The sequence below is a fragment of the Pristis pectinata genome, chromosome 27 (assembly GCF_009764475.1).
Source record: "Pristis pectinata isolate sPriPec2 chromosome 27, sPriPec2.1.pri, whole genome shotgun sequence".
NCBI lineage: Eukaryota > Metazoa > Chordata > Chondrichthyes > Rhinopristiformes > Pristidae > Pristis > Pristis pectinata.
In genome coordinates this window covers 31050333-31071961 of record NC_067431.1, presented here as the reverse complement: position 1 = coordinate 31071961, position 21629 = coordinate 31050333, and the positions used below count along the sequence as shown (strand labels likewise).

Sequence of the window (21629 nt, the reverse complement as noted above, 5' to 3'; positions counted from 1 at the left end):
GAGACACAAGACTACAGATGCTGGAATCTGGAGCAAAAAACAAACTGCTGGAGGAAGTCAGTGGGTCAGGCAGCATCTGTGAGGGCAGAGGGATGGTCGATGTTTTGGATCGAGACCCTGCATCAGGACCGACAGTGTAGAGGGGAGATGGCCAGTGTGAAGAGGTGAGGGGGTGGGATGGGGTAGGAGCTGGCAGGTGTTAGGTGGATCTGGTGAGGAGGGGTTAATGGAGCCAGTTGGGGGACGGAGTGGTGGAGATAGCGACAGAGGCCAGGAGGTGATGGGAGACAACAAAACGCTGCAGGTTGTGGATTCTGATAAGAAAGGAAGGTGCAGAGTGGAACGAAATACGGGAGGTTTTCTGGGTAGGTGGGAACAGTGGGGGGGGGAGGGCAGGAGAGGCAATCGAGTGGGTAAAGTGTGTGGATAATTAGGCAGGTGGAACCAGTCGGGAGAGGGGAAAGAAACTGGGTGACGGGGATCTGGGTAGGGGGAGGGTGGTGGTTTGGAAAGGAGGAGGTGTGCGAGAGGACTTGGGTAGATCAGAAGGAGAGAGAAAGGAACAGAGGGGGTGCTCCCTCCTCACTGGATCCACCTACTGCTTGCCAGCTCCTGCTCCACCCCTCCTCCTCACCTCTTCACACTGGCTACCTCCCCTCTACACTCTCAGTCCTAATGCAGGGTCTTGATCCGAAATGTCGACCATCCCTTTGCCTCCACGGATGATGCCTGACCCACTGAGTTCCTCCAGCAGGTCGGTTTTTTGCATAGGAAGGATGTGACTGCACTGGAGAGAGTACAGGGTAGATTCATGATGATGTTGCCTGGATTGCAGCATTTCATTTATAAGGAGAGACTGGATAAGTGGGTTTGTTTTCCCTGGAGTGGAGGGGTTGCTGAGGGCTGTCCTGATATATGTACACAAAATTATGAGGGGGGGGGATAGATGGGGTAGATAGTAAGAATCTTTTTCTCATGGTGGGCATGTCTATACCAGAGGACATAGGTTTAAGGTGAGATGAAGGAGGTTTTAGGGGATCGGAGGGGTAATATTTTCACACACTGGCTGGAATCTGGAACGTGCTGCTGGAAGAGATGATGGAGGCAGAGACTGTCACAACATTTAAGAAGCATCTTGATAAGCCGTAACTTGAATCACCAAGGCATGAATGGCCATGGGCCTAATGTGGGTGAATGGGAAGAGGATAGATGGGTGAAATGGTTGGCATGGTAAATTAGATTGGTAAATTGGTTTATTATTGTTACATGTAACAATGTACAGTAGAAAACTTTGTTTTGCTTGCCATCCATACAGGTCATTTCATTACAACAGTGCATTGAGGTAGTACAAGGGAAAACAATAACAGAATGCAGAATAAAATGTTACAGTTACAGAGAAAGTGCAGTGCAGGCAGACAATAAGGGGCAAGATCATAATGAGGTACATTGTGAGGCCAAGAGTTCATCTTATTGTAGAAGGGGGTCATTCAATAGTCTTATAACAGTGGATAGAAGCTGTCCTTGAGCCTGGTGGTACGTGCTTTCAGGCTTTAGTATCTTCTGCCCAGTGGGAGGGGGGAGAAGAGAGAATATCTGGGGTGGGAGGGGTCTTTGATTATGCCGGCTGCTTTATCGAGGCAGTGAGAAGTGTAGACAGAGTCCATGGAGGGGAGGCTGGTTTCCATGATGTGCTGGGCTGTGTCCATAACTCTTTGCAGTTTCTTGCTGCCCGGGGCAGAGCAGTTGCCGTACCAAGCCATGATGCATCCCGATAGGATACTTCTTATGGTGCATCGATAAGAATTGGTGAGTGTCGACGGGGACATGGTGAGTTTCTTTAGCTTCCTGAGGAGGAAGTGGTGTGAACATGGTGGGCTGTAGGACCTGATTCTTTGATGTACCACTTGCAGATTCTGTCAGCTGAAAATGTCCGTGTGTGATGGAGAAAACTTCAGCTGAAACAGTGAAATGTTTCTTAGTAAGTAAAGGTTGTGATGTATATCCCAAGGGAAGCTGACCTCACGTTCCCAGAAACAGTGAAATAGTCATATCTCACAGCTCTTAATAATACATTCTGATTATATTACAGTATACGATTGATTGGTTAATTAGGCAAAGAAGTACAAAATATGGGGTTAATTTTACAGCAGATTCTTTTGTAATCCGATTCATTGGAGCTGGATGTAATGCAGTTGCTAATTGGGTTTCTGTGCTATGTGTTCAGAATATATTTTGTCCAAGGAGGTTAAGGGTGGGAGGGAGTAGGAATAAGTTCTTGAAATGAAAATATGATAGAGACACCATGAAATATGAGACTGGATATTCTTGTTGTTTTAATTTCTGTTATCTTGTTTTTTTTTAATTGGTGAGGGCTGGTACAAAGTGCTTAGATGGCATTTGATTTTACTCTTCCCACCTCCTGGGTCTTCCTTTGCCATGCACGAGGCCTGGATTGAGATATCCTGCCGGCATCTGTTGACAACTATTGTCCCATTTAAAGGACTTGAAGGATTGAACAACCTTTGTTCTGTTCTGCTCGATGGTACAGCTCAATTCAGGCTTTTGTTTTGCAGTTCCAGTTCCTTGTACAAACTTTTGCTGAAGCAATAATTGTGTAAAAGTTCATCCCTAGGTGGTACACAGTAGTATCAGTGCAACATACTCTGCCTCTGAAGTTCAGATTGCAAACTGACACTACTACTTACAGAGATTGTATAATGACCAGGATTGAATTTCTAGATGTTGTTGCCTTAACACTGACTGTTCTCTGAGAGGTGACAGCATTGCAAAAACTATTAATTGGCTATTAACTCATTGGCAAATAAATTAAATATGCTGCAAAAATACCATGTCTGTCCTCTTGGCTATGAGGTGGCAGAAACCCTAGGAAAAGGAACTGAGAAAGCATTTAGGAAGGAAAATTTAAGGAAGGAAAGAAGTGAACAAATGGATCAACAAAATTCAGGGAAAGAATCCTTTGGGGAGTGTGTGTGAGGTCAGTGCTAAGCCATCTAAAAGTTCCAAATGGATGCAGAATTCATTATCGGAAGAAACATTTACAAGGTCTGGGCGGGGTAACTGTGCCATGTGTTGAGATATGACGTGATTGGGCATGATTGGAAGTTGAGAGGTGACCTTACTGAGGGGCATAGCTAGGACAGACAATCAGAGTCTTTTTGCCAGGGCAGAGGAGTCTGGGTCTGGTTTAAGGTGAGAGGGGAGAAGTTTAAAGGAGACCTGAGGGGCAAGCTTTTCACACAGAGGGTGGCGAATATCTGGAACGAGCTGCCAATGGAGGCAGATACATTTGAGAGGCATTTGGATAGGAAAGGTGTAGAGGGATACGGGCCTAATGCAGGCCAAAAGGATTAGTGTAGACAAGCATCACAGTCGGCATTGACCAGGTGGGCCGAAGGGCCTGTTTCTGTGCTGTACATTTCTATGATTCTATAATTACATCAGGAGGAATTAATATCCACTGCAACCAATCAATGAAGCTTTAAGAATCACAATAAAGGAAGTATATTTTTTAAGGATGGGGTTTCCCTTAAAATATAAAAGGTGTTTAGAAAATGTTTAAATTACAATGCACTAATTATGGAAACATTACTCAAAGAAACATGGAGAAGTGCTGTACTGAATGTCAGTAAAACAAATAGTTACTGTTGGATATAATTGTATAAACTGGGATTTTAACCTTAAAGAGATGAGGGGCAGATGGAGGAGAGTGAGCTTTGTATGATGTAGAACAGACGATAGAAATAGTATCTCAGCCCAACTAGTTCCTGATACTATCTACGATTCACACAATTCCGTCACCCTCAACTCAAACTTACACCATTTCTTCCTATTCCCTTTTTTATATACTTGTCTGTTTTCTGTTTGAAAGTAGCATTTGCCTCACTCACCTGTTGTAGTAGTGAGCTCCACACTCTATCCACTCTGAGCAAAGAACTTTCTCTGCTTTTCTCCATTGCATTTATAATAATAGTTTGGAATTACCGCACACGGAACTATTCTCTGCACATCAAATCTGTTCAACCTACTCATTGCTTTTAAATCAGATCTCCTTTTCTAAAGAAGAAAGGCCAATATTTTCTCAATTGATCCCAATAACTGTAATCCCTCGGCTCCCGTCCTCCTTGGACAGATTGGCAGGATTGAGGATGATTGGCTTCCGATCTGATGCTGTGGGCCCTGAGGCAAACTGATGAAGGCAACGTGGGAACTGCAGACTATTCCACACCTCGGTCAGGGGTTGTCTGATGGGGCGGGTGGGTGAGCAGCTTGGGAGGTGGGTGTGCATTCTGCCGCCCATGCCAGGCTTCTGTGTGCTCCTGGTGCATGCACCCAAGGTTCTCAAGGTCATTCTCAATAATCCTCTTCCACTGAGTGCTCTTGGACCAGGGATTCCCAAGAGTCAGTGATGATTTGGCATTTTTTCAAGGAGGCTTTGAGCACATCCTTGAATCTTTTGTTGTCTGCCTGGTACCCTCCTCCTGCACAGACCACAGAGCATCTGTTCTAGGAGTCTGATGTCAGCCCTGTGAGTGGTGTGGCCTGCCATTGAAGCAAACTGATTACAATTAGAGCCTATGAGGGGGATGTTGGTCCAGGAGTTCATTTATCTTTCCAGTTGCTTGACTAATTGGTCACCATAAATTCTCACTACTGTGTAGGTAAATGGTAGAACCCAAGGGATGGTGGAGGGGGGTTGAGGGGAAAGTGGCGGGAATACAATGGGATTAGTGTAGGATTAGTGTAAGTGAGTCCTTGATGGTCAGTGTGGACTCCTTGGGCATTTCCATGCTGTATGACTCTTATGAATTTTGAGGATCTTGTGGAGACATTTGCATATTTTTCCAGTGCCTTGAGCTGCCGGCTGTACTTTATCCCTGTCTCAGAGGCATGCCCGTAGTATTCAAAACAAGGTCAGTGAACTTGTGGCACAAATCGGTACAAAGGGGTATGATTTAGTGGCCATTACAGTGGTTCCCAAGAGCAGTTAGGGAAAACTTTAAAAAGCAGCAAAGAACCACTAAGCAAGAAGGAAGGGAAGGTAGATTATGAAAATAAACTAGCACAAAATATAAAAACAGATAGTAAAGGTTTTTATAATTATATAAAGCAGAAAAGGGGGGCTGAAGTAAACCCAGGTCCCTTGGAAGATGAGAAGGGGGAATTAATATTGGGTGATGTGAAAATGGCCGAGGCCTTGAACAACTGTAAGGAGAGGGTCTCAGAGAATGTCTGCTTGTAGTGATGAATAAAGGCTTTCACATCCGCCAGTTTCTCCAGTGACTTGGTCACAGCCACATCTGGGGGCTCGTCCTGGATGCACTGGTGGCCAAGCGACCTCAACAGTCCCAGGGGATCTCCCAGCAATGCAGCCACACTGCCACCCTGCGGTCAGCTTCGGAAGTGAATTGCTGCTGGACGGCGAATCGCGGCGCTGCTTCCTTTTTTGGAAGATATTCAAATGAAGAACTGGGAATAGCATCATCAAAACCACATTCAGTAATCAAAGGAAAGTAGACGTTCAGCATTAGTAGGAGTTTTATTAAAAGACCTATGAGGACTAATAGGAAACGGGTCTTGAAAATGCGTCGTCTTGTGTTTAAAGAGTAACGTTCAAGCTTGGATGCGTTTCGCACGGGGTGAGTGGTGTATTTACCTGTCGGGAGAGACCGCGATCGGACGGCTGTCCCGGGCTTGAGGCTGGTCTATTGCACTCGGGCTGTGGAGACACCTGCGATGTCCCCACAATGCTGGATGGCGCAGTTTGTGGCGGTGGGGTGTGTGTCCGCGCTGTCCGCGGGCCTCCGACGGGAGAAGGGATTTAAATCTATGTGTAGCTGAACTGCTGCGTGATGTGCAGGAGTAGACCCCTAGGTATTGGTTTATTATTGTTAGTGGTACTGGGTTACAGTGAAAAACTTGTCTTGCCTACTGTTGGTACAGATCAATTCATTACACAGTGCGTTGAGGTAGTACAGGGTAAAAACAATAACGGAATATAAAGTGTCACAGCTGCAGGGAAATGTATTGCAAGTAGACAATAAGGTGCAAGGTCATAACAAGGTAGATTGTGAAGTCAAGAGTCCATCTTATTATATATGGGAATCCGTTCAATAGTCTAATAACAGTGGAATGGGAGCTGGTGGTATGTGCCCTCAGACTCCTGTATCTTCTGCCTGATGGATAGGGGAGAGGAGAAAATGACCCTGGTGACTGTGGACTCTGATCCATCTACCTGCCTTTTCCCCAGAACCCTTAATTCCCCTACTATGCAACAATCTATCTAACTGTGTCTTAAATATATTTAGTGAGGTAGCCTCTGCTTCCCTGGGCAAAGAATTCCACAGATTCACTATTCTATGGGAAAAGCAGTTTCTCCTCATCTCCATCCTAAATCTATTCCCCGAATCTTGAGGCGATGTCCCCTAGTTCCAGTCTCACCTACCAGTGGAAACAACCTTCCTGCCTCTATCATATCTATGCCTTTCATAATTTTATGTTTCCATAAAATCCCCTCTCATTCTTCTGAATTCCAGTGAGTATAATCCGTGACTCAATCTCTCCTCATAGGCTAACCCCCTCATCTCCAGAATAAAGTTGGTGAACCTCCTCTGAGTAAGGAGACCAGAAATGTACAGAGTACTCCAGGTGTGGCCTCACCAGTACCCTCTACAGTTGCAATAAACCAAACTTTTGTGATTCATGCACAAGCACTCCCGAGTCCCTCTACACAACAGCATGCTGCAGTCTTTCACCATTTAAATAATAATCTGATCTTCTATTTTTCCTTCCAAAGTGGATGACCTTGCATTTACCAGCATTGTACTCCATCTGCGAGATCCTTGCCCACTCACTTAACCTATCTATATCTCTCTGTAGACTCTCTGCATCGTCTGCTACATCTATTTCTTGGTTTATTGCCTGTGCCACTATAATGTTATTATTTGGTGGCCTAGACAACGCCCACCAGTTATTTTTTCCCTTTACTATTCCTAAGGGCAGGCACGGTAGTGTAGCGGTTAGCGTAACGCTATTACAGTGCCAGCGACCCGGGTTCAATTCTGGCCACTGATGTAAGGAGTTTGTATGTCCTCCCCGTGTCTGTGTGGGTTTCCTCCAGGTGCTCCGGTTTCCTCTCACATTCCAAAGACATATGTGTTAGGAAGTTGTGGGCGTGTTATGTTGGCGCTAGAAGCGTGGCGACACTTGCAGGCTGCCCCCAGAACACTTTTCGCAGAAGATCTATTTCACTGTGTGTTTCGATGTGCATGTGACTAATAAAGATGTCTTGTCTTATCTTGTCTAACTATTTTGTGTCGGTCTTCACTGTGGAGGACACGACTAACATGCCAAAGAGAGATGTTATGGATGCGATGGGGGGTGAGGACCTTGATACAATTGCTGTCACTAAAGAGGTAGTGATGAGCAAACTAGTGGGCCTAAAGGTAGACATGTCCCCTGGTCCTGATGGGATGCATCCCAAGGTACTGAAAGAAATGGCGGAAGTTATAATAGAGGCGTTGTGATAATTTACCAAAATTCTCTGCACTCTGGGCAGGTCCTGGCAGATTGGAAGACGGCAAATGTCACACCACTGTTTAAAAAAGGATGTAGGCAAAAGGCAGGTAACTATAGGCCAGATAGCTTAATGTCTGTAGTTGGGAAAATGCTTGAAGCTATCGTGAAGGAAGAAATAGCGAAACATCTGGATAGAAGTGGTTCCATCAGGCAGACACAGCATGGATTCAGGAAGGGCAGGTCCTGTTTGACAAACTTGCTGGAGCTCTTTGAGGATATAGTGAGCGCAGTTGATAGAGGGGAACAGGTGGGTGTTCTATACTTGGATTTCCAGAAGGTGTTCGATAAGGTGCCACATAAAAGACTTATCCATAAGATAAGGATGCATGGAGTTGGGGGTAGGGTATTAGCATGGATAGAGGATTGGTTAACCAGTAGAAGGCAGAAAGTTGGGATAAATGGGTGTTTCTCTGTTTGGCAATCAGTGGTGAGCGGGGTGCCGCAAGGGTTGGTGTTGGGCCCGCAACTGTTTACGATATACATTAAAGATTTGAAAGAAGGGTCCGAGTGTAGCGTATCTAAGTTTGCTGATGGAAACGGTCCATGGAATGTTGGACTTCATTGCTAGAGGGATTGAATTTAAGACAGGGAGGTTATGGTGCAAATGTACAGGGTACCGGTGAGGCTGCATCTGGAGTACTGCGTGGAGTTCTGGTCTCCTTACTTGGGAAAGGATATACTGGCTTTGGAGACAGTGCAGAGGTTCACCAAGTTGATTCTGGAGATGAGGGGTTAGCCTATGAGGAGAGATTGAGTTGCCTGGGACTATACTCGCTGGAATTCAGAAGAATGAGAGGGGATCTTGTAGAAGCGTATAAAATTATGAAAGGGATAGATAAGATAGAGGCAGGAAAGTTGTTTCCACAGGTAGATGAGACTAGAACTAGGGGACATAGCCTCAAGATTTGGGGAATAGATTTAGGACGGAGATGAGGAGAAACTGCTTTTCCCAGAGAGCAGTGAATCTGTGGAGTTCTCTGCCCAGGGAAGAAGTAGAGGCTACCTCATTAAATATACTTAAGACACAGTTAGATAGATTGTTGCATAGCAGGGGAATTAAGGGTTATGGGGAAAAGGCAGGTAGGTGGATCTGAGTCCACGGCCAGATCAGCCATGATCTTATTGAATGATGGAGCAGGCTCGACGGGCCAGATGGTCTCCTCCTGCTCCTATTTCTTATGTTCTAAAAATCTTTGCCAGGACTCCAGCAATTTCTTCCTTTGCTTCCCAGAACATCCTAGGATACACTTTGCCTCCCCATCCCTCCTTTTTCCTGACCAGGCCCTCAATATCCCTTGTCAGCCAAGGTTCCCTAATCCTGCCAGCCTTGCCCTTCACTCTAACAGGAAAATGTTGGCCCTGAACTCTGCCCCTCTCACAGTTGGGGGACAGACAAAAATTTCTATGATTGTAAGTGTGACTACAGGATGGTATGTTGCCTCCTCGGTGCTTGGGTCAAGGATGTCACTGAACAACTGCAGAACATCTTGAAGGAGAAGGGACCTATGGGATCCCATGTTTTAACCTCTTTCCTTACTCCCTAAACTCTGCCTGCAGTATCTCATCAGGTGTGAGCCAGAGGTCCATATTGGTACCAATGACATGGGTAGAAAGGATAAGAACCTGAAGGCAGAGTTTAAGGAGCTGGGAAAGATCAGTATCTCAAAGGTAATAATCAATGCTACATGTTCAGGAGTACAGAAATGGGAAGCCAATTTTGTATCCAACATTGCTCCAGTCTCAATGGACTACTGTGTTCACTTCTGGTTGCAATATTATAGGGAAGATGTGCACTCATTAGAGAGGATCCAGAGATGATTTACAAGAATGGTTCCTGGGATGAGGAACTACATTGGATTAGAAAGGCTGAGACTTTTTCTTTGGAGAAAAGACTGAAGGGAGATTTAGTAGAAGTATATAAAATACTGAAGGGTCTGGACAGAGTAAATCTAGGGAGGTTCCCTGTGATGGTATTGGTTTATTATTGTCACTTGTACCGAGGTACAGTGAAAAGCTTGTCTTCCAAACCGATTGTACAGGTCAATTCATTACACAGTGCAGTTACATTGAGTCAGTACAGAGTGCATTGATGTAGTACAGGTAAAAACAATAACAGTACAGAGTAAAGTGTCACAGCTACAGAGAAAGTGCAGTGCAATAAGATGCAAGGTCACAACAAGGTAGATCGTGAGGTCATAGTCCATCTCATTGTATAAGGGAACCATTCAATAGTCTTATCACAGTGGGGTAGAAGCTGTCCTTAAGTCTGGTGGTACGAGCCCTCAGGATCCTGTATCTTCTACCCGATGGAAGAGGAGAGAAGAGAGAATGTCCGGGGTGGGTGGGGTCTTTGATTATACTGGCTGCTTCAGCAAGACAGTGAGAGGTAAAGACAGAGTCCAAGGAGGGGAGGCTGGTTTCCGTGACTCGCTGGGCTGTGTCCACAACTCTCTGCAGTTTCTTGCAGTCCTGGGTAGAGCAGTTGCCATACCAAGAAGTGATACATCCAGATAGGATGCTTTCTATGGTGCATCGGTAAAAGTTGGTGAGAGTCAAAAGGGACAAACCAAATTTCTTTAGCCTCCTGAGGAAGTAGAGGTGCTAGTGAGCTTTCTTGGCCATGGCATCCACGTGATTTGACCAGGACAGACAGTTGGTGATGTTCACTCCCAGGAACTTGAAGCTGTCAACCCTCTCGACCTCAACACCATTGATGTAGACAGGTGCATGTACACTGCCCCCTTTCCTGAAGTCAATGACCAGCTCTTTAGTTTTGTTGACATTGAGGGCAAGATTGTTGTCATGACACCATTCCACTAAGCTCTCTATCTCCTTCCTGTACTCCGACTCATCACTGTTTGAGATACGGCCTACAATAGGGGTATCATCTGCAAACTTGTAGATGGAGTTAGAGCAGAATCTGGGCACACAGTCATGAGTGTATAGGGAGTAGAGTAGAGGGCTGAGGGCACAGCCAATTGGGGCACCAGTGTTGAGAATAATCGTGCCAGAGGTATTGCTGCCTATCCTCACTGATTGCGGTCTGTTTGTTAGAAAGTCAAGGATCCAGTTACAGAGGGAGGTGTTGAGTCCTAGGTCTCGGAGTTTGGTGACAAGCTTGCTTGGGATTATTGTATTGAAGGCAGAGCTGTAGTCAATAAACAATAGTCTAACGTAGGCGTCTTTACTGGAGGGTTCAAGGGCTAGAGGTGGCAGATGTAACATAAAGGGGAAGAGAATGAAGAGTAACATGATAAAAATCTCATTTACAGAGCTTATAGAAGGAATCAGGAAGGTACTGCCTGCAGGTGTGGAGGGGGCAGGCTCCCTTTTGCCCTTCAGGAGGGAATTGGATAAATATGCGGCAGAGTAGAATTTGCAAGGTTACAGGGAAAGTGGAACTAGAAGTTGCTCTGGTAGAGAACCAGCAGGTAAACGATGGACTAAACGGTCTCCTTCTTTTCTGTAACCATTCTGTAAACAACTCCCCTTTCCCATTCTATTGCTATTTACCTACCTACACTAATGAGTAATTTACAGCTTGTCCGAGGGACATGGGAGGAAACTTGAGCACCCAGCAGAAATTCGTACAGTGCCACAGTGCCACCTTATTAGCATTTCCTCTCCCCAAAGCCCTCCACTTCCATCCTTCTTCTTTGAGGCTTCTTGTTGACCAGGATTCGATGCATCTGCTCTATTACCACATTATGTGACCCAGTTAAATTACATTTTTTAACACTCCTGTGAAGTTTTTGGAATGTCCTGCACTTTAAACATGTCACATTGCCATAGGTGAAGGTGATGCTTTGGCTGACACACAAAATTCTGCAGATGCTGGAATCTGGAGCAATACACAAAGTGCTGGAGGAACTCAGCAGGTCAGGCAGCATCCATGGAGGGAAATAAACAGTCGACGTTTCGGGCCGAGACCCTTCATCAAGACTGGAAAGGAAGCGGGCAGAAGCCAAAAGAAGAAGGTGGGGGGAGGGGGAGGAGCGCACGCAGACCGGGGACAGGTGAGTTCAGGTGATAGGTGAGTCCAGGTGAGGGGGGAAGGTGGGTGGGGGAGGGGGAGAAGATGTAATAAGCTGAGAGGTGATAGGTAGAAGAGGCTAAAGGCTGAAGAAGGAGGAATCCGGTAGGAGAGGGCAGTGGACCATGGAGGAGGAGAGCAGATGGGCAGGTCATCAAGGTGGGAGAAGGGAGCCACAGGAGTAAGGGAAGACAAAGGATTTGGGGGGTGAGGGGGGGAGAAAAAGGAGGGAGGGGTTAACCAAATGTTGAGGCATCAGGTTGGAGACTCCCAAGGTGGAATGTGAGGTGTTGTTCCTCCAACCTGCATCTGGCCTCAGCGTGGCAGTAGAGGAGGCCGTCGATAGACGTGTCAGTAGGGGAGTGGGATGTGGAATTGGAGTGGGTGGCCACCGGGAGGTCCAGGCTATTGTGAAGGTGCTCGATGAAGCAGTCACCGAATCTGCTTCGGGTCTCACTGATGTACAGGAGGCTGCACCGGATGCAATAAATGACACCCTCGGACTCTCAGGTGAAGTGCTGCCTCACCTGGAAGGATTGTTTGGGACCCTGAATGGTGGTGAGGGAGGAGGTGTAGGGACAGGTGTCGCACTTGTGGCGGTTACAGGCATAAGTGCTGGGTGGTTATCAGTGGGGAGGGACAAGTGGACAAGGGAGTTACAGAGAGAGCGGTTCCTTCGGAAAGCGGAGAGAGGGGATGAGGGGAAGATGTGCCTGGTGGTAGGATCCCATTGGAGGTGGCAGAAGTTGTGGAGAGTGATGTGTGGATACGGAGGCTTGTGGGGTGTTAGGTGAGGACAAGGGGAACCCTGTCCCTGTTATGTCGGCAGGGGGGAGGGGGTGAGGGCAGACGTGTGGGAAGTGGAGGAGATGTGGGTAAGGGCACCATTGATGGTGATGGAAGGGAAACCCCGGTTACCGAAAAAAGGACATCTCTGATGTCATACTATGGAAAGCCTCATCATAGGAACAGATGCGGTGAAGGCGAGGAACTGGGGGAAGGGGATGGTGTCCTTACAAGCGACAGGGTGGGAAGACGTACAGTCAAGGTAACTGTGGGAGTTAGTGGTTTTGTGGAAGATGCCTGTGGTTAATCTGTCTCTGGAGATGGAGACAGAGAGATCCTTTGTGATGCTTTGGCTGTTCCTGCCGAAACTTATCACTTCACATTTATTTATGCTGGATTTCATTTACTGCATAACAGCCCAGCCTGAAAATTTTCCGTTTTCTTTAGTATCATGTTTGTGGGAGAAACGTGAAAGACAATTGAGAATGTTCTCAAATTTCTGCGGGAGTGGAGCTAGAGAGTTAACTTTTATTCTGCTGATAGCCAAGGAGCTCTCCATGTATGGTGATGTCCTGTGTCTTGTCTGTCATGCAGGATGCAGCAATCTAATTATACTTTGTTCCTCGAGTGCTAGACTAAGGCTGAAACCATGGTTGGTCACTTCTGCCATTTATTTCTGCTATTTGTGCTTGGATGCTTGTAGTTACGTACTCTTGTAATATAAATAAAGGTTGTTTCCTCTTGGTCAGGAGAGCTGCAGAACTCCGCTTTTAGGAGTCTGAGCTCTCCATGATATCATGCTACAATAAAGGTTTCTGAAGCAGATGCCTGCTGAGTCCGTGTGATTTAATACTGCTTCTCCACAACAATGTTGCATTCTTCTTCAGTGTTAGTTAGTACCCCATTTTCAGTTTAATCAGCAAAATTTGATGCTGATTTGCTCGTTACTGAATCCAGTTCATTGAATGTAAGTGATGAATTTGTCCCAGCATTGGTCATTATTGAATCACTCCTTCTACCTTCCTCCATCTCAATATCCATTTCCTTACATTTGGTGAGCCTAACACGCTGTACTTTAATTCGTGATCTAATTGCTAACAATTTTGTTTTGTGGTGAAGTAAGCTGCTGGATGGCAAAGTGACAGGGGCCTGGACAGAAGGGAGAATGAAATGGAGATTAATAAATGAGTTTTTAGGGTCATCTACCTGCAATGAAAATGTGCAAAAAAAAGGACTCATCATCCATGCCATATTGAAAGCTCCCATTTGCAATTATTGGTTTAATTTACTGGTTCACTGTACTCGTTATGTGTGCTAGTTTTGAGATACTGTATATACTCATGATAACAAGTGGAGCTCATAAAGGAATTATCTATGATCAGACTGGATAGCCACCTGGATGGTGTTGAACAGAACAGGTTTGTCTATGAAATTGTAAAGTAGCAGTTGAAAATAATTTTGGTACACAACACAAGTCTTGCATGTTCATTCAAAGGATTAAACCCTTTCCGATTAGTTACTGTTTGAAGCTTTTAGTTGGATGAGTTTTGTGTTCACTGAGATGAAATGAGAGTAACTAGAACCGGACATGAAAGCTGCAGCCTTGAGCCTCACTGGAAAAGCAGAGACCCAAACAGCAGATAAAGTTTGATTTGAATTGACAGAACTGTGCAGGTAACTAATCACAAAAATGCTACCAGGAATACTGGCTGTTTGTAGAAGACTAAGAGTGAAAGATAAACAACGTTTGCACAGAATTGCAATTTAAATCGTGTTAAAGAAGTAAAAGAAAAATGCCTTGCTTCAATAATATCCATACCTCACTAATGATTCGAAGGTATTGGCTACAGTTTTGGAATATTACTAAAATAATTAGAGAAGGTTGAGACAGGTGGTCATATAACTTTACTGCAGATATAAAACACGTACAAAAAATGCAAATCAGTTTGCTTCCCAGTAGGATCTTAAGTAGGCTCTCAACAGAGTTAATTCACGGTTATTTTCCGTCATGTAAGATACTTCCTGAAGGTAACTTTTAAACGACAAGCTGTATAGAACCCTCTGACTCACCTTGTGTTCCCATTTTTGAAGCACATTTCCAAACATATTCAAACATGACATTGCCAATGAGATACATGTGGTTAAAACATGTTTCAATTCACAGTTAAATGTCCTTGATACATTCAATGAACAGTAGAGGATCACATGCAAAGATTTTTTAAAACTTGGCCTTTGCCAATGAATATCCAACATGTTTACCAGTTTCTTGTTTGCTGTGTGCTTATGGTAATTATCCACATTACTCATCCAATATTTAATTTGCCCAGACTTTACTGCATTGCCACTTCCCATATAATTTAATGTCATTAGCAAATCTTATACAATTAATGAAGCAGCCTCCTTTGTGTGCAGTAGGAATCTCATAATATATTTTTTTCAGGGTTCTATTTGTCTCTCTATTTACATTGTCTAATTTGTTGTAGGCTTAAAGTAGAATCATACAGTATAAATGTTTGGATTAATGATCTACCAAGGAGCAGCTTGTCTTATACCAACTTCAGGAGAAAATCCATCTGGACTGAAAAGAAATCCTTCACCTTTATTCCCTCCTCTCTGTCACGTTTTCAGTTTGGTATCCAAGCCAACCCCTCCCTGCAAGTGTGTATATAAAAATTACTCTTTAATTGCAAATTTCAGCTGACTAAAGGGTATTTTCTCTCCTACAGGAACAAATCCAAAAAGAGTAAATCAAAAAAGAACAGCACAGGTGAGTGATCAGGAATGTCAGCAACCAGTTAATTAATTCTATGATGGAAATAAAAACAGAAATTTGGAAATGCTCAACAGGTCGGTTAGCATCAGTAGGGAGCGAAACAGACAGAACAATTCAGGACATCGACCATTTGTTAATTGTTTTGTGGGTTATATGTAGAGAAGAAAAAGACAGACAATGTTCAGCACAGGAGGTTATTCATCATATCATGTCTGTGCTGACTGGGAAAATAGCTCCTCCGCCTAATCTCAGCTTCTAGCACCAGCTCCATAGAACTGCAGCTCACAGCGATTCAAGTGCTCATCCAGGCAAATTTTTAAACACAATGAGAGCTTTTGCCTCTACCACCATTCATGGCAGTGAGTTCCCAGAAGCGTGTGAGAAAGTGGTAGGGTGGTCTGCCCTCCATGGTACTTTGTCTCATGGGAAAGCACTACAAGCCGTCCCCGGGTTATGTACACCCGACTTATGGACACCCCTACGTACAAAGGAGCTCTCATAATATTACTAAATTCAAAAGTCCGATGTACACACAGACATTCATTGCTACAAACAGCAGAACTAGTTTCCTCTTTCTCCACTTATAGTAATTGTTCTTAGCAGCCTATGTGCTTTTGCTACCATTCATTACAATACTGTGAGCTACGGTTACCGTATCGAGTGATGTTGTGTACTCTCCAACTTGTGGACGTCTGTAAAAACGGAACCCATTCATTACCCAGGGATGGTCTGTAAACGTTTTAGTTGTCAGGAAATTCTCCCAAGGTGTTCTGGCCAATATTTACCCTTCAAGTAGCAGGTTCCTTACACTGCAGCAGCTTTGTGTTAGTATGGTGCATCACTTGATTTAGGCCGCTGGGTGTCACTGAGCACAGGTTCACAGACGTTATTGCCTAGCTGGTGCCACCGGCTGGCTGGAGTTGGCCACTCAATAAATCCAGCTTCAAACCAAAACCTTCCGGTGCATGAAAAGGGAAGAGGAAATTTTAAACAACACTTGAAATCTTGAAAACGAGGATTTTATTAAACTTAAAAAGCACACCCACTGGTGCCTTGTTAAGGTAACTGGATGGTGAACTAATCACTCACAAAAATCGTTAGTTCACTTTGTTCTTTGCGGTCTCCCTTAAGTCCGAGGTTGGTAGGTCATGTCTAGTAAGGATCCTGCAATTGTGTTGCTGTAGTGTTAGTGTAGGCTTGCTACAGCCAACACTTCACATGGAGTACATCCTATGTTATCATATGTTTATTAGACCAGAGGCCTTTTCCAACATGAATTCTACAAAATTTCTTTCTTTTCCAATCTTTTTATTAATTTTCAAATTAATAAACATTACAGTAGTAATTATACACATGATGCAAAGAGATCAGGATTACATAATAACAGTTAACGTATACAGACAAAGAGTAAAATGTGTAATCTGAACCTCCCAATCTCTTGATAGTTGAGCATGAAAAAGATTTAAAAAGAAATTTGATTATATGAAAAAAAATTTGTTTTAAATATCTTAGCACTTATATATATACGTGAGCCCATGATTGAACAATTAAAGAAACACGGGAAAAGCTGGGTGCTTGGAAAACAGCACAGGGCAAATCACCTCTGGATTCATTCATTACATGCCAATTAATTTTAAAATGTAGAAGTGTAATCTTGTCAATTGGGGAAGTCCAGTTGTAATGGAGGAATCCAAACCTTAGAGGTTTTAAAATTTAGTTTTAAACAAATGTTCGGTTTCTTACTTTGTTTCCAAGGATGATACTAAGTTTTAATAAATTCTTTTTTTTGTAGGTTTTAATACCAGGGCAACAGATGATAAACATGTGCAGGTAATAGTAATGAACAACATAGATGATAAGATAATTGGTGCCCTTAACCATCATATAAACAACTATGTAATATCTATAGGACTCAGAGTCTGGCAGCACAGAAATGGGCCCTTCGGCCCATCATATCCATGCCGACATTTTTGTCCTTTTTCACTAATCCCACTTGCCTCCATTAGGCCGTGTCCTTCTCTGCCTTGCCTATCTAAATGCCTGTTAAACATAGTGACTGTATCTCATTACACCACCTCCTCTGGCAGCGTGTTCCAGGTATCAACCACTCTCTGCTTGTGGGGAAAAAAAACTTTCTCTTCAAATCACCTTTAAACCTCCTTCCTCTCACCTTAAATCTATGTCCTCTTGTCATCCTTGACCCTGGTACCAGGGTGGCAATGGACCATTCTGGAGTCTCTCACTTGGCCATAGAAGTGCCTGTCCCTCCCCCTCACAAATGAATCCACCACTACTACTGCTTACCGAGACTCGTCCCTCCCCCGTTGTGCATTGGAGCCATCTGTGATATCACAAACTTGGCTGTTCCTGCTTTTCTTTGAGAGGCCATCCCATCACCACCCCCAACAGTATCCACAACAGTTTACTTTTTGAGAGGGGAGTGATCACTACCTGTCTACCCTTACTGCCCTTCCTGGTGGTCACCCATCTCCTGTCTTTCTGTACCTATGAGGTAAAAGCACTGTCTACCACATTTCCTGCATCCTGGATGCTCCATAGCAAGTCCATCTCAGCTCCAACGGCTCTAAGTGATCTGACAGGAGCTGCAACTGGACACTTCCCACAGGTATAGTCGCCAGGGACATTGCCTTATTCTTCATCCTCAGTCTCTACTACTAAGAAAGAGAAGAAAGCCTTACCTAGTCACCATTCACCCTCCTTGCCAAAGCCCAATGCTCACCAAAGCTCTCACTTTGACCTCAACATCAGCACTTTGACCTCACAGCCCCTCTCAGAATGGCCACTCCCACTATACCTGTCACATCTAAATGACATTCTGTGGCACTTCACTTTTGGAAATGTGGTGATTGTTGCTTGGAAGAATATAAATTGTCGACTAAACTGTTGCCAACAGTAGGTGAGATTAGTGACAAATTAATCTGTTCCCGCAAGTTTTGGGTGACAAGAATGTTGGCTGAAACAACTCTCTGCTCTGGGTCAGTTATATTGACCTGAACTGCCAGAATAAACAGACAGAGACTTGCTTTGATGTCTCATCCAAAGAATGGTAGATATAAAAGTGTAACTTCCTCAGAAGTCTATTGGTTTGTTATTGTCACGTGTACTGAGATACAGTGAAAACCTTTGTTTTGCATTTTATCCAAATGGATTGTTCCAAACATATCAAGGTAGTACAGAGGAAAAAGCAATAACAGAATGCAGAATATAGTGTTGTAGTTACAGAGAAAGTGCAGCGCAGGTAGACAAATAAAGTGCAAGGGCCATGATGAGGTAGACTGGGAGATCAAGTGCTCATCTTATCATACACGATATCCATTCAAGAGTCTTATAACAGCCGGATAGAAGCTGTCCTAGAGCCTGGTGGTGTGTGCTTTCAAGCTTTAGTATCTTCTGTCCGATGGGAGAGGGGAGAAGAGAGAATGACTGGGGTGCGAGGAGCCATTGATTATGTTGGCTGCTCTCCTGGGGCAGCGGGAAGTGTAGATGGACTCAGTGGAGGGGAGGCTGGTTTCAGTGATAGACTGGGCTATGTTCATAACTCTCTTCAATTTCTCGTGGTCTTGGGCAGAGCAGTTGCCATATGAAGCTGTGATGCATCCAGATAGGATGCTTTCTATTGTGCATCTATAAAAACTGGTGACATGAAATTCGGGAACATGCTGAATTTCGTTAGTCTTCTAAGGAAGTAGAGGCGCTGGTGTGCTCTCTTGCCCATCACATCCACGTGGTTGGACCAGGACAAGCTATTAGTGATATTTACCCCTAGGAACCTGAAGCTTTCAACCATCTCCACATCAGCACCATTGATACATGCAGAGGCGTGTACTCCATCCCACTTCCTGAAGTCAATGACCAGCTCTTGTGTTTTCCTGACATTGAGGGAAAGGTTGTTGTCTTGACACTATGATTGCATTTTAGATAATGTCATCTGAAGAATTAAAGGGCTAATTCTCCACTTGCCAGTCCTGTGGGAGCAATTTATCAAGAAATTCCTGCTCCTTATTTGCTAACCATTACGGTAAAAATGTACAAAAGTGAAGTGCTTTACCATCACATGATGAATGTTTTCATGTTCAAAGTCACACTTACTATGTTATTTCTACACTTCAGGCACATGAAGACTCTCATGCCTATGATGAAGTAGCTCCTGACATACCAGTTTATGCCATAGTGAATAAGAAGAAGCCGGAAGAAGTCCATTATGCTGAAATTCAGGTGATCCAACAGGGATCACGGAGAACAGTCAAACAGGTTAAAGCAAGACAGAAAGAAAATGCAACAGAGTATGCTACAATTAGCTTCACTCCTGTAGTAAAATATGACAGAAAAAATGGGACTCTAGTATAAAGTCCAGAAGAATGTACAAGAAAGTCTCTTCTGCCTTTCTTTAAAATGGACATTTATTTACAAGTTGAAATATACAAAACTATTTGTGACCTTGTTAAAATATTATTTGCAGATAATGTGAAATAGTGTAGCACTTTGTTGCTTTTTTTAAACCGTAAAAATACAAAAAAAAAGCAGCCTCCCGATACTCCCCTTCTCAAAGCACAACTTCTTACTGACTGGTCAAGAGAAAAAATGGTAATTCTAAAAATTATGCCTGTTCATGTATGACGTTTATATGACGTAGAACAGCTACAGAGAAGGGTTATTGTTAGCAATACTTGTCATTGATAAACTATGGTACAATATAATTTTAATGATTTCATTGCAACTATTTCCCTGTTGAACAAAGCCTGTATTTAAATAGAATCATTTAAGGTATTTAAAGCAGTCCAATATCATGACAAACTGTGTGAAAAGATTGGTTGAATTGTAGAAACCTTAAGAATGGAAGTGCTGGAGCTTGGCCCTTGGTATTATTCGTGTTAAACCTGTAAAACATTCTCTTTCTGTCAAAATTGAGTTTTGTACTTAAATCATTTTCTGCTCTTTCAAGTAGCTTCCTAATGGGCTCACCATAATTTAGCTCTTATTATCACATTAGGTAAAATGATGTCGGATGCAGGAACTTGGGTAAAATCATGCAGGGTTTAATGTTGGACAATGGTAAGAAACATCACTGCAAAGGCTGAAGGAAAATTTCCATCTCTCATTGTATCTTCAGCTCAAGCAGCTCAAGCTCACCGATCTTGTCTGATGATCTCCAAGTCGCACATTGGCCTGAGACAATGTGAAACATATGGAGTAGTTGCATTCTGCTAAAATTGAAAGATGTTGCTTCTTTTTTGCATGTGTTCTGTGCAATGTCAAATGGTATAAACAGGTTATCAGATTTGCTTTCAGCTATATATACAAGGACAGGAAATCAGCCTCAGTCATTTGCATTAAACAGTACTGACTGTGTGTGGTACATGGCTTCTGAAATTTAGGTTCATCGACCTCAATAGAACCACAGCTGTTACTATATACATGTGCATTTAATTTAAGCAACTAAGCGCAAATTTCTACCGTGGTATTTATCACTGTGGAGGATTGTAAACTCTGTTTATTTACCTAGTCTCCTCCAGCAGTATGTCTCAAATCCAAGGCTTCCATCACCAAGAAGGACTAGGGCAGCAGGAGCAGGGGAACACCACTGCCTACAGGTTTCCCTCCAAGTCACACACAATGTATCACTGGTCCTTCATTACCATTGAGTCTAAATCCTGGAACTCCCCTCCAACAGCAACATGCGAGTACCTTCACCAGAAGTCTGCAGAAGTTCAAGAAGCTATCTCACCACCACCATCTCAAGGGAAATTGGAAATGGGTTAATAAATGTTGGCCCAGAGTCCTGAAAAATAAAGATGTGGATTGTATGACATTTTTGTCAAAAGGCTAAGTTATGATAAAATGATTTTAAAAAAACCTATGGTGAAATGAAAGCAATATTTTCAGTAAAGGAGTATGTTAATACAATGCGGCCTCCTTGTTGTTCATATCCTAAGTTATTTGAATCCTGAAGTAAACACATACTTTTCTTTTTCATTCATGTGTGAGAAGGTTGTAGTATGAGGATGAATTTGCACAATCAATCCATCTTGATGATGAATTACCTGAATATTTGTACAATGATCTGTGTGCTTCAATATTTCAATGATTGCACAGAAAATGTAAATATACAATGTAAAATATCATTATTGTAAACTTTTCTGAGTGGTCTGAATACTAAAAGGTTGAAAAATGTGGACAATTTTGAGCCATTAAGATTGGGTCCCACGTACATGTTTTTTTCATTTTTTCTGATGGTAGAGGATTGACTAAAGTCTGACTTACAGTAGTTATTGTTACATTTACTTCAGCTATTGTGAATTATAGGTTCTTTTCAAGTTGCAACCATGAAAATTCTGTCCCAAAAATTGACAATATTGATTAATATTCTTTAGTGCTCTGTTGTATCTATTCTACAGCTAATGTGGGCTGAGTGAGGATAAA

At 43.4% G+C, this 21629-nt stretch overlaps 1 protein-coding gene across 1 annotated transcript in view; it reads left to right on the top strand.

Moving 5' to 3' along the window:
• Window positions 1-21331, top strand: part of zgc:193711 (uncharacterized protein LOC569781 homolog) — a 31957-nt gene extending 10626 nt beyond the window's left edge. The window contains exons 2-4 of the mRNA XM_052039942.1: window positions 15142-15182; window positions 16981-17018; window positions 19320-21331. Of these exons, the coding sequence (XP_051895902.1) occupies window positions 15142-15182; window positions 16981-17018; window positions 19320-19556 (316 nt within the window). The 3' untranslated portion in view covers window positions 19557-21331. The remainder of the gene's footprint in view (window positions 1-15141; window positions 15183-16980; window positions 17019-19319) is intronic.
• Window positions 21332-21629: the final 298 nt, after the last annotated feature.